General features: G+C 37.3%; 1 protein-coding gene across 1 annotated transcript in view; it reads right to left on the minus strand.

Moving 5' to 3' along the window:
* Window positions 1-16,150, minus strand: part of SCAPER (S-phase cyclin A associated protein in the ER) — a 159,477-nt gene that overhangs the window by 88,597 nt on the left and 54,730 nt on the right. Inside the window, exons 18-20 of the mRNA XM_086620331.1 lie at window positions 14,918-14,999; window positions 13,398-13,550; window positions 12,841-12,948 (exon numbers count right to left, since the gene is read on the minus strand). Coding sequence (XP_086476457.1) covers window positions 12,841-12,948; window positions 13,398-13,550; window positions 14,918-14,999 — 343 coding nt within the window. The remainder of the gene's footprint in view (window positions 1-12,840; window positions 12,949-13,397; window positions 13,551-14,917; window positions 15,000-16,150) is intronic.

A 16,150-nucleotide genomic window follows, 5' to 3' on the forward strand; every position in this document is an offset into this window, starting at 1 on the left:
CAGAACGCATTATGAAGTACAGGTCATCATTGCTTATTAGGAAAAATTATCCTTGAAAATGATTAGTGCCACAATCAGATGTGGTTATTCCTTCCATTTTGGTAAGAATCCTTAAAAATCAAAAAGGTGAAGTGTTGAAAAATTTATAGAAGGTATTTTCCAGAAAACAACCTATATTTTCTTTCACTGATTCAGGAAAATATTATGCCTGTTGAAAGTAAAATAAGTCTACGCAAAATTTCCCGGAAAAAGACCATTTAGTTTTTGTAAAGCATTGCTGCGTGACATAACCTAGCAATACATAATCGGTCAAAACAGTAACTGAAAGTTCTATCTCAAATCATAAGAATGCAAAATGAATGCTGAATATTATACATGAAAAACCAAGCATGATAATCTAAGCAAATTCTTAAATAAGTGACTTTAACTTTGCTACACTGCCTACCCTGTAGAACTCCCATTTTTTCCTCAATGTATTGTACAAGTTGTTTAAACCACGAATGTTGCTACGTCCACACGTAACGTGATTCTAACAGCTTCTGTAAGCATTTTCCCCCGCTTGTCTTTAATATTTTTCATTTACATTTAGCAAGAAGTGCTTAAAGGAAAACTTTCTTAAGGTATCTCAAAAGATTGTCCCCTTTGAATACGATTCAGTTATACAAGACTAGCAAAATATCTCAGTTTTTGATGAGTTCGTTCTTAACCAAGAGAACATAAACCATCTCAGTGCTGGTTATGAAACCCCAGTTCACTTTTGTCTGCTCAGAGAGATGTATCCCCTCAACACTCACTTAAAAATAGCTTTTCCCTTAAAACTTTCTTTTAAAAAACAGAAACTTGGTCGTAAGGATGAAACTTCACGGGAAACTGATGGGTTTGAATTGTTCAATGTTAAGAAGCGACAGGGCTTCCTCGAAACAGACAACACTACTCCTGCTTTGCTACCAAGCTTCAGAGTACTTAACCTGCGACATTTTTTGGATGCTTAGGTATTGGGGAAAAAAAAAAAAAATTTAGTGGGATTTGATATGTACTTCCCTGCTTTCCAAGCAGAACTAGTACAACCTAGCACTCTAATTTACCATTAGTTTACTTTACATCTTACGAGTGAGATGAAGCACGTATGATACACAGAATTAACAAGGACTATTACTATAGTTCTACAGCTTGTTCAACAGTGAAACTGGCTTTTTGGTTCATCAGATCTTCAAACTACTTACTATATCCTTCAAAGTGACAGCAGAGCAAAACGAAGTGAACGTTGCACTTTGAACTGGACACCACTTTAGACACGGGGAGAACATCTCCACCCAGGTGCAGTCAGCTGTCCTGCTGCACGACGGCAACAGCAAACCTGGTATCAGACTTCTGCTAGGCAGAAACGGGTGAGACAAAGCCCCGTATCCCCCTCGCAGACACTCTTCTTCCTAATCTTATCTGGGCTTAGCAGGTGACTCGGAGAGAACTACAGGGTTCAACAAGCACATTCATTTATCAGCCTGTGAGGGCCAAAAGGGGTCTTGCTGTCAATAGCACACAGGATGGTTTCAAACCATTTTGTTCACATGAACTCGAGCACCTTCGTGAACGATGTTTCTCAGAGTTCTCAGCTTTCACGTGTGGCACTTTGGATTAATATCAGACTTCACACATGGAGCTCATTAAAGTAAGGCTAGAGTAATAACACCTTGTGTCACAAACACGGTCACTTTTTGAAGGCACAGATCAAAGTGTAGGATTATCACAGTAGGCAAACCTACACCACTCAGGTGTGAAACAAGTATAATTAATAGCTTGGTACTGCATGACAATTGACACCTGAAGATAGCTGCTGCCGCTATATTAATGCTTTAGAGCACAGTAAAAATATTTATTTCCATGTTTTGTTAAGCTCCTACTAGTTATCTGAAAAAATAAAGATTTTTAAATCCACTGAGTCACACTGAAGTACAGTATGTCCAATCCTTTAGATAATTAAATTAATGAGCAATTTTACTTGCACAACTACTGGCTGGACAGGTTAAAATACAAAAAAAGTAATTGCTGTAAGCGTATGAAAGTGAGGGAAGCCTGTGCAGTGTTTAGAAGGCAAACTTGTTTCATCTTCTGAATGCTTTTATTTAAGCTATTACTGAGCTTCGAGGCTTTTATTTCCTAATAAAGGTTATGCAAAATAACTGGGTAATCTATTCAAGTCTTCCTGAAAGCCTTTTACTTTTTTTTATTATTATACAAGTAAATGCTAAATGCAGTAATAGTTACTAAGACTAATTTACCCTCCCCATAGAGGCTGGGGTTTGTTTTTATGACAACGCAAAGGGACATTACTGGCCTGATTCTGTGCTATGTTGAGAGCATTCTGACTGACAATCATTCCAAACCCTCAGATATTAGCAAACCGTCAGATCTTTGGAGACTTTAGGCCACTATAAATTCAAAGCATTATTAAGTAAAGGCTCTTTTCTAATGAAAGTTTCTGTTATTAACATCTGTATTCACACCTACCAAAAACATTTCATTGCAGTTTCAGTTTCTACACCAGCAATGTCAATTTTAGCTGTACAATTTCTCTAAAGTCTTTGTTTTAAAGACTTACATATAGTATAGTAATTTTGCTGGCTTTGTCCTAACACAATACTTTTTATCTCAGGATTAAAACAGCACCAGCTGTGACGGTCATTATGTGCAAGATCTTTGCCATCATTCTTCGCACTTGAAAAACTCATCCTCCAAGTTGCACAGCTGAGATCAACTATGTCACAAAATAAGCCATCAACTTTCATGAAGACGGCAGAATTGGTGTCACGAAGAGCAGTTAGTCTGTACTATTTTGTGATGTACAGCTGCAAAACATGGAAACAAGAACTGAACACTGACTTATTTCTTCATGACCATCTGCATATATTCCTCTATGCATACTGTTATGGTGATGGCTCAGTGATGCATTAGAGTAGAAATACTCCTGCTATTTTTCTTCAGTGTTATTTACATGCGTTCACCCAAACTAAAGGTTATTTTCAGAAGTCACATACTGTACCTGTTTCTCACAGGGAGAATGCCTCTAGCTGAGAAGGCTTACGAAACATAAAAGCAACCTGGTAAATACATACCATTTGATATTTAATGGCATTCTGTATAGACACATGTTGTCATTTGACATAGCCATATAGACTTCTAATAATTTTTATATAACACTTAAGAAATTTTTAAAAAAACTAAAATAAATTTCCTGTAAAAGTTTCAATACTTCATTTACAACCAAAGTGATAGGAACTGACACTAAACGCACATGTAAAACTGCAGCTACAACAAAGCAGACAAGAGAGATTATTTAAGAAAAAGTCTTTGCTTTTTCTCTCCTCTTCCTCCATCCTCAACTGTTCTGATTTTTAGTCACTGAGAATCCTGAAACTTTCCAAATGCAACAGATGGGCCTCATCTGCAAACTCATGAGAAATACAGTTGCCAAAACCATTATAGCTAAAACTAATAAGGTCACCCATGAAGTCACATTCTTGCTGGTTATTGCCTAGTCTCATTCGACTGCCTGAAACTGAAAAACTACCTAGTTCATTTCATATCTTAAAATTGATAATTTTAATTGACTAAGCACTTCTTATAACCAAGTTTTTCTCTACACACTGAATTACACCCCTTTCTTATACATGTTTATATTACAAGGATCACAGCATTACTACCAATATTCTCTGAAATAAACTACATTTTTCAGACTCCAGAATGAACCCAGTTGCAAAATTTCTCCATGAAAAGCGTAGTAAATACTAAAAAATGCCAAAATGCTATACAGGTGAGTACAGCCCACTTTGGTTTGGATGAGGAAAACCATACCATAACCTGGATTCTGAACCTCGGTAATCTATACAAAACTCAATAGCTGGAGAATAAATGTCCTAATTGACACCCTCTTCACACAATATCCATTCACAAGACCATTACTCTTGTCTAGCTCTTCCCATCTAATGTCCTGATTACAGCAACAACATCCATGTATCAGATCTTGACAGATGAAATGCTGGATACATCAGTATTTATCAAACCAGAACACAATTGCAAAATTATTTTCCTCCCAATCTCTTTGACTACGACACTTTTGGCTCTCTGTATTACATATAAGCTACTATTCATTTCACTATTCAGCAAATACTCATAGTAACATTATTAAATTGTGATGTAAAGTGTGCCAAATAGATCTCTTCCTAACAAAATTTCCTCGTTCTAAAATTAGGAGTGAACATAACACAAATACTTCTTTCTCCTTCCTTTCTTCTTAAGCAAGCATTGCCTTTTTATGAATTCTGCCTGGGCAAGACTGCATGGGTAGGACAATATTGCAGTAAAGCATCTGTATCTGCTCAAGTCGAGAAGAAAATCAGAGCCTGGCATTTGTTGCTGCAGGGCAGTCATAACTTAAGATCCTCTGTTCTCTTGTGCACACGTGGCTCCTTCCTGGCTCTCCCGAAGCACAATATTCCTCCTAATACGCAGCGGTAGCAGTCAGGGAAGGAAGGCTCTGAAAATCCTCCGGTCTGAAGGCAGCCAGTCGCTGGCAGGACTGGCCAGGATCATCACCTAGTATATCAAGTATTTTCTGCTGCTTTCTATAAGCTCTGGAGGGTCCTGTGCTACCACGAAGCAGCACTGGAGTGCAACCTTACTGTCCAGCAACAGGCATGTAAAGGCCTGACCTTTCCAACGCACAGTCCGTTTTATACGGCGTGTGACGCAGCGCTTAATTAGCTATGTTTCCATTATGGATAAACTAACCAATTCACGTAAGTGGAAAACCCTTCTGGCTATTGGACTTTCACCCAAAAAACTGAGCCAAAATGACCTTCTTGGAATCTGCAAAGTTTATAGTTGTTGGGTTTTTTTCTTTCCTATTATTTTTCATTTTCATTCCCCTCTGTATTTCTGGATTCTGGCCAGAACTGAAGCAGAAGTGCCAGAATACCGTAAGACTGGTTATTCTTATTATTTTTGTATTCTTTCCAACCTTGAATCCCTAAGTTCAGAAAGAAAAGGCATTCTTACAAGTCTTCTAACCCAATTCTGCAGACCAAGGTAACTTGAAAAATATCTGACTCTAGCTATTTATCTAAATTCGATCCTCAGAACTTCCAAACACTTGTTTTTACTTGCCTGCTTGTATGAGCATTAAAATAATAAACACGAGGAAGATTATAAAGAAATACCTGTAGTAGCTTATATCACATAAAAATTGCTGTCCTTCATTTACCATTTTAATACAAAAAATTAATGGCAAACAGAGTATCTTGTATAAACGTAAGGTACATAAGGAATATATTCTAGCAAATCAATAGGTAACTATTCTGAAGCCTACATATATCTTTTGAATTAACATCTTTACCTGTTTCAAAATAAACATTATCCCCTAACCGCAGAAAATAATTAAAAAATGTTTTCTACATTTATTACCAATGTCAGGAATAACCGTTTCTTACTTGTATATAATCACTTAAGGGATGTATTTGCCAAATTTTGAAGAGGCTTTTAAGATTTGATTCTAAATCAAGTTACCACAGGAATATTCGTTCACGATTTTATTACATGTTTCAACAAAACTCCTCAGTATTTCATTTTTTCCTCATAGCTTAGGACAGTATTTATTATGGAAAACAGATGCTGAAGCAGACTATGAGTTATATCAAATGTAAAATTCAATTTTCAACAACATAAACAATGACAGCTTGAAACACAAAAGGTCATTAATGCTTAATCAAAGAGATCAAATGCTTGTGATCAAATACTGTTATAACACCACAAATGATGATCCACTAAAAAATATGGTGAAGACTCAAAATAAGTAAGGTATTTACCTGTTACCATTAATAAGTGTTATTTTAAGTGCTTCATAAGTGAAGAAGCAGGTTATAAAAAGTAATGGATATTCAATTATTATTTTATCAAAATCAAGATTTTAATGAATTTCTACACTAGAACGTACTTCAGAAGAAGATGAGTGCAGATTAAAAAAACTTTTATTATTCATTAAAATCTGAAGACTTATCTTACATTGTAAAAGTAGTTTTTCCTTCACTTCTCGAAGATTAAATTTTTTAAGTGACAGACTAGTACTGCTTTTTAGCATGTCTAAGCTAAATACTATCGGTACTGCAAGTACTGACTGCACTTTTAATCACCTTGCTTGTCCATAAATTCAATGATACAACAGCCTGTCACTAAGTTAAATAGTAAATAATATTCTGAATAGTAGGTTCAGATATTTCTTGTGATTTTTAATATCATTCCCTTTCCAACTTGTCGCTCCAAAACATGGGAATAGAAAGCAAAGTTTCTTCCATGAGAATGAGAATTCTGCACACTGGACATGGAAAGCATCACTCTGCAGAGCAGGGAAGCAAGCTGGAAGGCACTGACATTAGCATCTGGCTGCAAGGGCAAGCAAGAGAAAGGGGGAAATGAGAGTGCAGTTGGCCCTGCCAGCAGTAGCTTTGCTTACTGGCTGTGAATATTCAAGATATCCAAGCCAAAAGGAGGAAGGGGGCAGCTGTTGGCAGTGATCTATCACAATTAAAGACACAGCCAATAAACAATTAATCATGTACGTTTTTGCCAAGAAAAACAACACTTTATAATATATTAAAAGTAGGAAGCAATTGCTCCACAAAGTACAAAAAACTAGAATTGATGTATAGAGTACTGAGAGACCTTCTGCAAACTGCATCATGGATTAAACTTTATAATTACATGATCGCTCATGACAGCTTCTTCTAGGATAAATGTATTCACAGCAGATTTACAAGGCCACAGGTCCTGTGCTGAAAGGACCACAGGTATCCAACAGATGCAAAACATCCATAAACAAAAATGGACCACAGATGCTTGGCCTAATTCCATTCCTCTAGCAACACACAACCCCTCTCTGAAAAAATCCTCCCTTCCTCAGGGAAAAAAGAAATTGCATAAAGCAAAGTCAACCGAGATCTGAGGCTTTTCTGGGATGGGGAGTTCTTGTTTGCAGGTGATTTACAGATTGCTTCCACTGAGCAATAGAGAAGAAAAATGGGCTACTGTTGGAAAACTATAATCAGACGCCAAGAAAAAAAAAGAATTTACAATGAAGTCTATATTCTGTAACTCTGTGGATAAAAGAAACAGTAATATTGTTCAACATATGACCGGACCATATGCACCACTGTATTAACCAGAAATGACTTGGGTATTATACACCACCAGAGCTGAGTCAAGATCATCTCCTTGTACTGTACTGGTCATAACTGATCACTCCAATGTTTAAGAGAGACTGGAGAGCAAGCATACACTAGTATAACACCAAGGCTGCAAATGTTAGGCACACAGAGTTCATAGGCGAAAAAATGACTCACACGAAAGCCTGAGCCCAGAGCCTTGAATAATCAAACACAAGAGAAGACCTGAAAAGTGATTGCTAAGGACTTTCACCAGAGGGAAACTCAGAATAAAGATAGCTAAAAACACACTTGGCAACACAAGTAGGCATGTAACATACATATGAAAGTCCAAGAAGAAAGAGAACTACTATTCTTGCATAACAATTTTTAAAAGACCACATACACACATGTATAAATACCTCAAACTCCTCTACTAGATGAAATGGAAAAGCTGTTCATCTTCAGTGTTACTATTTTCCCTTTTGCTTAATCGTATCTTTTAGACAGCTTACCAAAGGAGTTCCTAGGATGCTATTCTTCATTTAAATAGAAGAACTTGAAAACACTGGTTCAGAAGGGAAAGCAAAAAGCATTTTTCCCCAATACTGCTAAGGCGAAGCAATAAAACAACAGTTATATATAATTTAATTGTAATGAAAACATAGAGAATTAAAAAAAATATAATAGCAAAGTTCAGGCATCACCATGTTTCTAGACAAGAAAGCTCCTTGTAAATACAGACGAAAAAGAGCAAAGGTCAGGCATGAAAACAATGCCACGTCTCTCTGACTCAGTAATCACCTCTGTAAGAAATAATGGAAGCAGCACACGGGTTTGAGAAAACAGCTCGGTTTCTTAAAGAAAAACAACCTCTCACCCCTAAAAAGCTTTTAGAAATTCCAACTCATAAGAACGTCGACTTTGCTTGTGTGTTGCAGCTATAAACCTTGCGCAGCTGGAACGGAACTTGTACCAGCACCACTCCTCTTTCCCAGGCAGCCTCTCACCACATCCTGGCACAAGCGCGATCCTGCCACGGTAACGGTGCCTGTACCAGGGGAACCTGCCACATCGTAAATCAGACCCCGCTCCAACCTAGACACACCGATGCCACAAAAGGCTTGTGCTGCAACCCCAGCCGACTTGACAGCCCACATTACAGGGCGAGCTGTAGTCACTGACTAGCTGGGGATTTTGTAAAGGGAACGTGGGTGGGCTCGACCCACCATGTCTTTCTAGAAATCCTCACATTGTAACGCTGTCAATCTTCAAGACAACAAATCTCTTTGCTCCATCCCAGGATTATGTTTTCATTTGATCTAAACATACCTCTAAGAAGTTCTTTGTTTCATTTATATCATGACGATAGAGTCAGTTTTCTTCCCTGATTTAAAAAAAAGCCCAATTTTCACATACGCAAACAAAGGTTCGTTACTATTCCTCCATCCTGCTTTGGAATACATAAAATTCTAGCATGCACCTTATATAACTTGGCAGGGGTTTGGTTAATTTATCTATTTCATATGTTTTTTAGAAGTGCTTTTCACTTATTAGCAACATTCATAGACTGCAAGGAATTGCACGATACATACTCCAAAAGCGCCTTTAAACTGTGATATTCAAATGACAGGAGATACAGGTAAGAGACAGGGCAATGGTGCAAGGGAAGCAAGCCATAAGGATCACGATGCCATGTGTATTTCTCAAAGCAAACTAGGATAGACAAGAAAGGCAAAGAAAAAAGGGAAAGCAGAGTGGCATAAAAACGAATAGATAATCTACGAGCTACAGGTGGGAGAAACATCTACAAGGTCCTCGCACAGCCTCCTCAGCCTGATGAAGCCACCACGTGTTGCCCTATGGCTGTTGCCCTATGGCCGAGGCCAGGGCAGGCTTAGGGCAGGCACGTTGGCAGGGACGGCCGCCGTGTCAGAAGCCCTCTGTGTCACGCAGGCTTTGATTCAGCAAAGCAGTTAGTCACAGCTTCAAACACACTGATCGATTCCGCCAAGCCAATGAAACCAAACTGCAGGCTTTTTAACGTCTTTTGCTGAAAGTAATATGAATATTAAGAGAGGGGACAGGAAATCAATAGAATAGAACATAGCAATGTAAAAAGAAGATAAAGCTGCTAAGTTTGATGGAAGAAGACATGCATTTAAGCAGACAGAGAAAATGCAGACAGAACATTGTTACTGCGCTGAAGTTAATGGTGACATAACACGGGGCAGTAATAGCACTGCAAGTTTCAGCAATATAAGGAAGGAAAAATGACTTTTAGCCTGAAGCCTACCCTACTGAAAGAGTTTTGCCACCTACATGAACAAATGTATTTGTAAGAGACCAGACAAAAGAAAAGCTAAAAAGGAAGTAAAAAATGTGACTAGAACTTCATTTGCTTCCACATGATAACTAACCACCGTCTGAATATCAATAGATTTTTGCATTAAGAGAAATCTACATCCTTTTCAGCTGGAGACTAATAAACATCCAAATGAAGAAAACCCAAAAGCTGAGATGAAATGAAGCTGTCGTACAATCTTAGAAATAACTTCATGCTTTTTCATTTTGACTGTCTTCATTCATAACAAAATTATTTTCCTTGCAAGTTTCATCAAACATATCACATCTACAAGTGAATTAATCTTATTAAAGATGCAATACCAGCTGTCAGCTCTTGCACAATGTATGCTGGGATTAAGCACAATATATGCTTGATTCCTGAACAATGGAAAACTGCTCCAGCATGAAGTCTACTTTTACCTGTGAAAATGTCTGTAAAATTACAGAACCTAGAGATGCTATAGCAAAGAGAAAAACCCTAGAACATAGGAGGGTTTTTTGTGTCTGACAAGATCAACTACTAGCATCCACCTGGCCCAGAGAAATCAGCGTCAATGATCCTTCAGTACAGTTTTTAACTTTTTGCTTACGGTCAAATCAACCAACAAAAATCCTTAATGTATGAAGACATATTATAGAATCGCTTACTTCAATCAGTTTCCGAAGTCTTCAGGAGATACTTAAATCTTACCTTCTGTGATACCAATACGGTCAAAACAAACGTATTTCAAGTCCTTCTGTGATTTCTCAAGTAATAATAAAGAAATTCTATGGTCAGATTACAATTTTTAGAAAGCTGACTTTCTAGGCAGCTACCTATTATACTTAACAGGCTTAACACAAAATGAGTCAAAGATCAAGAGTAAGTTATCTGAGGTGTCAAGTGCACAAGGTTAAAGGTGAAATTTTATTAGGTCAAAGGTGATATAAATAAAATCTTTTATGTCAAAGAAGAAGGGTCACAGACAAAATGTATATTATCTATAGACATCACAGATGACAAGTAATAACTTTAAGTAGCACAAGTGTGTTCTCGCTACAGACACCTTCACTGACTAAAAAATTGAACACAGTGACGAATAAGTAACTATAAATATTATGTTTCCCTGGAATACAGGTTTACTTCTGCATAATACTTTGGAAATTTTTTCTCAAGTATTTCAAAACTTAACTAAAGTTACTAAATGCTTAATTGTGGGGGACACAAAGTTTGGCATTAACTATGTATGCTGAATAAAGAGGTACACAAAGCAGATCGCTCTGATAAATAGAATCACTTTTCTACTTTACAGTGACCATACCTCTAGCACATACACCTTATTACTGTTCTTTGAAAAACAAAAAACAGAGAGGGCCTCAGGTCAAGGAAATTCCAGATTGCAATAGTACATACAGCTCAGAATTGTATACTCAGACTAAATAAAATATAGCTATAAATCATATATTAATTGAAGTATCCGTATGTTGCCAGCATGCCAAATACTATGCACCATCTTGATTAAGGATATTTAAATCTGCTATTGTAATCATTCAGTTAAAACTGTTTTCTCCAATCACTCCTGCACCAAGTACGCATTCAAGAAGTCCCATACATTTAACCTTAATCTTGAACACATGGAAACGTTTTGCTGAAAAGCACTGGATTTAAGCATATGATGCTGGACACCACAAAAATCAAGATATCTGTGCCCTCTAGTGGAACTTCTTTTTCCCCAGCTGGGCACAAATACAGTTGTTACAACATGATCTCTTTTTCTGGAAGCTGGAATGGTTAATCTATCAAATTAGATGTTGCGAATAGCGTGTAACAGTCAAAAGAAAATCTAGTTCACTGTTTTCCGACATACTCATCTGAGGCAGATGCTCAGCAAGAATCAGAGCTCAATTCTCAGTGGATATAAGCAAAGGTGAGATACAAGAAAACTCAACACTACGGACTCCCAAACTTTGGTGCACGTACCAACATGAAAGATTCTGTGAAATCTCACAGCTTATATTTCTAGTAAAATGAACGCAGTACGAAGCCTTCTCCCGTATATCCAGTCAGGTAAACCTGGCATCTAAAACCAAACCCAAAACCACACAACTCCCACTAACCACTGTAAAAGAGGAAAAAAGAAACTGCAAAGACAGTTTATGTACTTTCGTTACAGTTAGGAAGAGGTAGGCAAACTGCAGAATTTATTCCTCCAGGCTACTGTATCTCTCCAATTTTCTTTTCCTGTTTTTCCAGCAATAACCTCCTCAGTGGTCAGTACCTCAGAGACTTAACTCTGCAAAGTTTTTTAAACAGTAAAAGAAAAGGTGTTACTACTGGATGTAAGAAGCTGTAAACAAAGAGAAGATTTCAACAAATAAAGATAGTAATAAGAACTGTGAAGGAAAGAAGGAGACAGCCAAAAACTAGAAATACTGAGCAGTATCATGTGAATCAGCTTGGCTGGAAGGAGATTTCCGAACACAGTGAAGCTAAACCTGAATCATGTCTGGACAACTGGCTTGTACAGTATTTCTTCCGAACATCTGACAGGTGCAACACACGGGCACTCACAAGTCTTTTGCATAAGACAGAATATAAAGTCTGACTGTTATAATTAGTCTTACAGAAAAGGCCTTGATTTAATCCTGTAGTTCAATTCAGGCAGCAGCAACGAGAAATTGAATCAGACAACCATTTGGAAGTCTTGTCTTTATAACAGCATAGTTTCTTGATTTAGTATAAAATGCCCCCAGTGCTTCCTCAAAATCACCCTAAGTGTGAATTTTTTTAAAGAAGCTACTGAAAAAATAATTATTGTTCTGTCTAGCAACGCTAATACTTGCAAAGCATTTCCAATCTTACATTTTAAAGGAATTTAGCATTACGATTTTCAACATTATTGACCTTGATGCACAGAATAGCTGATAAGCTAAGAAAGAATGAAGGTATTTTAAAAACAGGGAGGAACAAACAAAAAAAAAAGTAAAGCAAAATGTGGACACCTGTAACACATGAGATTTTCATAATGAAAAGATAAATTATAGTGAGATGAAAAACACCTTTGGATTGATAGCAAAGCAACCAGTCACGCTTTACACACAATCTATTTCAAATGGTGATTGCCTGAAGTATTTGAACCCACTGCTTCTTTCGTTCCTTCTCACTGGTATTCTATATTCAAAAAGGCACTCTTATTCCCAAGTTAACGCAAACGTTCTTGTTCCATTCCTTTATAAGAATTTTCAAGACTTTCTTAGGCTTCTCGGCTGGATGGCATTTAAAGCTAGAAGTAATACAGAAAAAAAACATTACAAAACTTACCACTTCTTCATCTGAAAGCTCTCGTCCTTGTATACTACTGTTTTCTCTCACAGCTTGTTGGTGTTTTTTCCCCTTAATGTGGCTAAAAAGGTACACTTCTGATGAAATCTGTAATGACAATGACTTAACGGTAATTTTTTTTCCTTGATAATTGTGTATTCTATAAATAACTACTTTAAAACTAAAATAATACATGCAATTTTTCAGGAGCATGTTCAGAATTTAAAGCGCAGTACTTTATTCCTCAATATAATTTACGTAAGTATATTCCATGCAGGACTTAAGAGTAAATTACATAATGATTTGCTAGCCAGCAGTATAATAAAGAGATTTTAAAAAATCTTGGCTTCTCATCTCATTTTGACTTCAATCTAACTTCATATATTGGGCTTTCATTCTGAAATGCACCACCTGATACACAGATGGAAGAATCCAAAATAAGGTGCACTCTACAAGAGCAGAGCAGGCACAGTGTAGATGTGAACAAAGTATAATTTGCAGCTTCAAGGCTTAGGTTGGTGTTGGAATTCTGACAGTATTCCGTCTATCCAACGTACCGTTACGTTGCACAACGAGCACTGTTTCTTGCGTTCGTATGGTGTAAGTTTTGGTGCATAATCAGTATTAGCATGTCGTCCACTACTTAATTCAGCTGCTTTCTCTTTTCTTTGTTCAATTTGTTCCATGTGCCTTCTAATACTTTCATCATGCTGAATGGAAAATAATCAAAGCAACAAAGGAAAAACACATTGAATTGCAGGTAATGGAATTAAACTCTGCAAAGTAGTCCTGGGAATTATCAAACATTGTATAGTTAGGATGAACTTCTGTTAAATTGAAACCATTTTTTTTATTTCTGAAAGGCATTAAAAGTCAACACACTTCACAGACATTTTAACATTATGCTATGATTTAAAAATCAACAATCAGCACTATTTTTGTTTTATAAGTGATTATCAATTACTAATTCTTCTATAAATCTTCCTGTTACATTTAACATCTCAGTTCTAGCTTTGTTCTTATTGAAGCACTCTAGTACAGAACACAAGTTCAACTTTCAATTCTACAAATATGTAACTTATGTAGGGCTGTTTTCACTGACACATATGAAATCATAAAGTAAAAATTAAAGTAAAATAAATTACTTGTTATTTATCTGCACTAGCAGGGATAGTTCACTGGATTCTTTCTGAGAATCTTCAGAAAACTTTTCAGAGGTTTTCATACCTAACCCTCATGAGAATGGAACAAATTCTCAACTATTATTTAAAATCAAAGGCTGGGGTATGAACCTCTATTTAATAACAAAACTGCGTTTTACAGTGCAAGTAAATGTAGCTATGGTGCTTCACACTGGGATCAGAGCAAAGAATAACACTGAAATGAAAATTTATTTGTACATATACATAAACCATCCTAGAATAAAAATTTACATAATTTATCATTAATTGAAACCTTAATACATAGGTCCACCTCAGAATCTTAAAAATATATTTTGTCATTTTAAAAGTCTTTACATCTCTTGAAAAGTAATGGAGATATCTTCAAAACTTCTGGTACCTTGGTTCTCCACTGGACAGTCAATCAGCTGAACAGGTGAACAACAAGGGGCTCAAGCCTTATGACAGTTTTATGAAACAACTAAAGCCCTTCATGAAACAAAAGGAAAGAGCATGCCATGCTCAATTTCAATACCTTTTGATAGCACCCTGTGTGATTGTTTGGTGAAATGTCTTCACTAAACAGTGTGAGGGTTTTTACATCTTGATTTTCCTCATGATTTAATTACAAATTACTTTGACTTCTCTTGGAAATTTCAGGTTTACTTGTTCTCATGTTCAAAGTTCTGAAATGAATGAATTCCGTAGAGCTCAGTCCTCTTCTTTCCCAACTACACGCTGTATGTTATACAGCAAGGTCCTCTCCTTAATGCAAAAGTCTAAATAAAAGTCTCTTGTACAGTTACGTAACTCAGGACACTGTACAGTGCACTGTAACATCTTCACCAAATAAAACACACATAGAGAAAATAATTCTGCACGAATTCTACACTGTTGATGTATTTTTCTTTTTATACCTTCAGTTGTATCTTCTTCTGTAGTTCTTCCATGGCTTCTTGCTGAGCTGCAGTAAGAGCTGCCAACCTCTCTTCTCGATCTCTAACCAAAAGATAACAAGTACAGGGAAAGCTTGGAACAATGTAAAGCATGCATAATACTGACTAATTTATGTTCGAAATGGAGAACAAGCATCCTAAGAAATGAAACGAAGATGGCTCAGGTAGAAAAGACAACTAAAAGCAACTTAGTTAACAGGACAGGCTGGAACTTCAGTATGAACTCGAGTCGAAAGGACTGTGACCTGTGGATGAGTCCATGTAGGAGGAGGACACCCAAAAGCGTCTGTGGCTGTGGACAGGCCCATACCAGGTGTATCTGAAAGCGTCTGTGGCCAATGGATAAGTCCGTGCTGCAGCAGGTACCCCTCTGAAGGGATTGTGGCCCAAGGATAAGTCCATGCTGGAGAAGGTACACCCTGAAGCGTGAGTGGCTGTGCATAAGGTCATGCTGGACCACCTCAAAGCATGTGGCCATGGATAAGCCCACAACATAGCAGGAAGCCCTTGTTGCTAGCCAGGCTAGGAGCAAAGGGAGGAGTTCACTGCAATGTTAAACCTTATAACCTGGTCCAAAGAGACCAGGGGTGGAGACTGTAATGGAAATACCTTTAAATTGTTGTAACCTATGATTTGAGTTGCATGTTATAGGAATTAGCTATAGCAGGAACCATCTGAATCAATGGAAACAAGCTTTAGAAGAAGCACTGCAAGTGCAGCAGTGACCCGACCTGTGCTGGCTTTGGTGCCCCGTAACTCCATCCAACACACCACCTCACCCACCATGACAGAGCCCAAAGTCATGGACTAAATGAACTCAATGGACATTACAGACATTTTACGGACATTTCATAGAGGTGGTCCATAGACTAAGAGAATGATATCTGTGTCATATATCAAAGGATGGGAAGTGGGGGGGCTGGTTAACAAGGATGTTTTGGATAGTGTGGTACCAGGGCATGACATAAATGGTATAGAATAAGGGGAGGAGAATGTGCTGGTTTGGGCTGAGATACAGTTAATTTTTTCATAGTAGTTAGTATGGGGCTATGTTTGGATTTGCGCTGAAAACAGTGTCGATAAGACAGGGATGTTGTAGTTATTGCTGAGCAGTGCTTACTCTGTAAGCTGACTCTTACTCAAAGCCTTTTCTGCTTCTCACACCACCTCACCAGTGAGTAGGCTGGGAGTACA

Source organism: Tauraco erythrolophus, chromosome 14 (genome assembly GCF_009769465.1).
Source record: "Tauraco erythrolophus isolate bTauEry1 chromosome 14, bTauEry1.pri, whole genome shotgun sequence".
NCBI classification, from domain to species: domain Eukaryota; kingdom Metazoa; phylum Chordata; class Aves; order Musophagiformes; family Musophagidae; genus Tauraco; species Tauraco erythrolophus.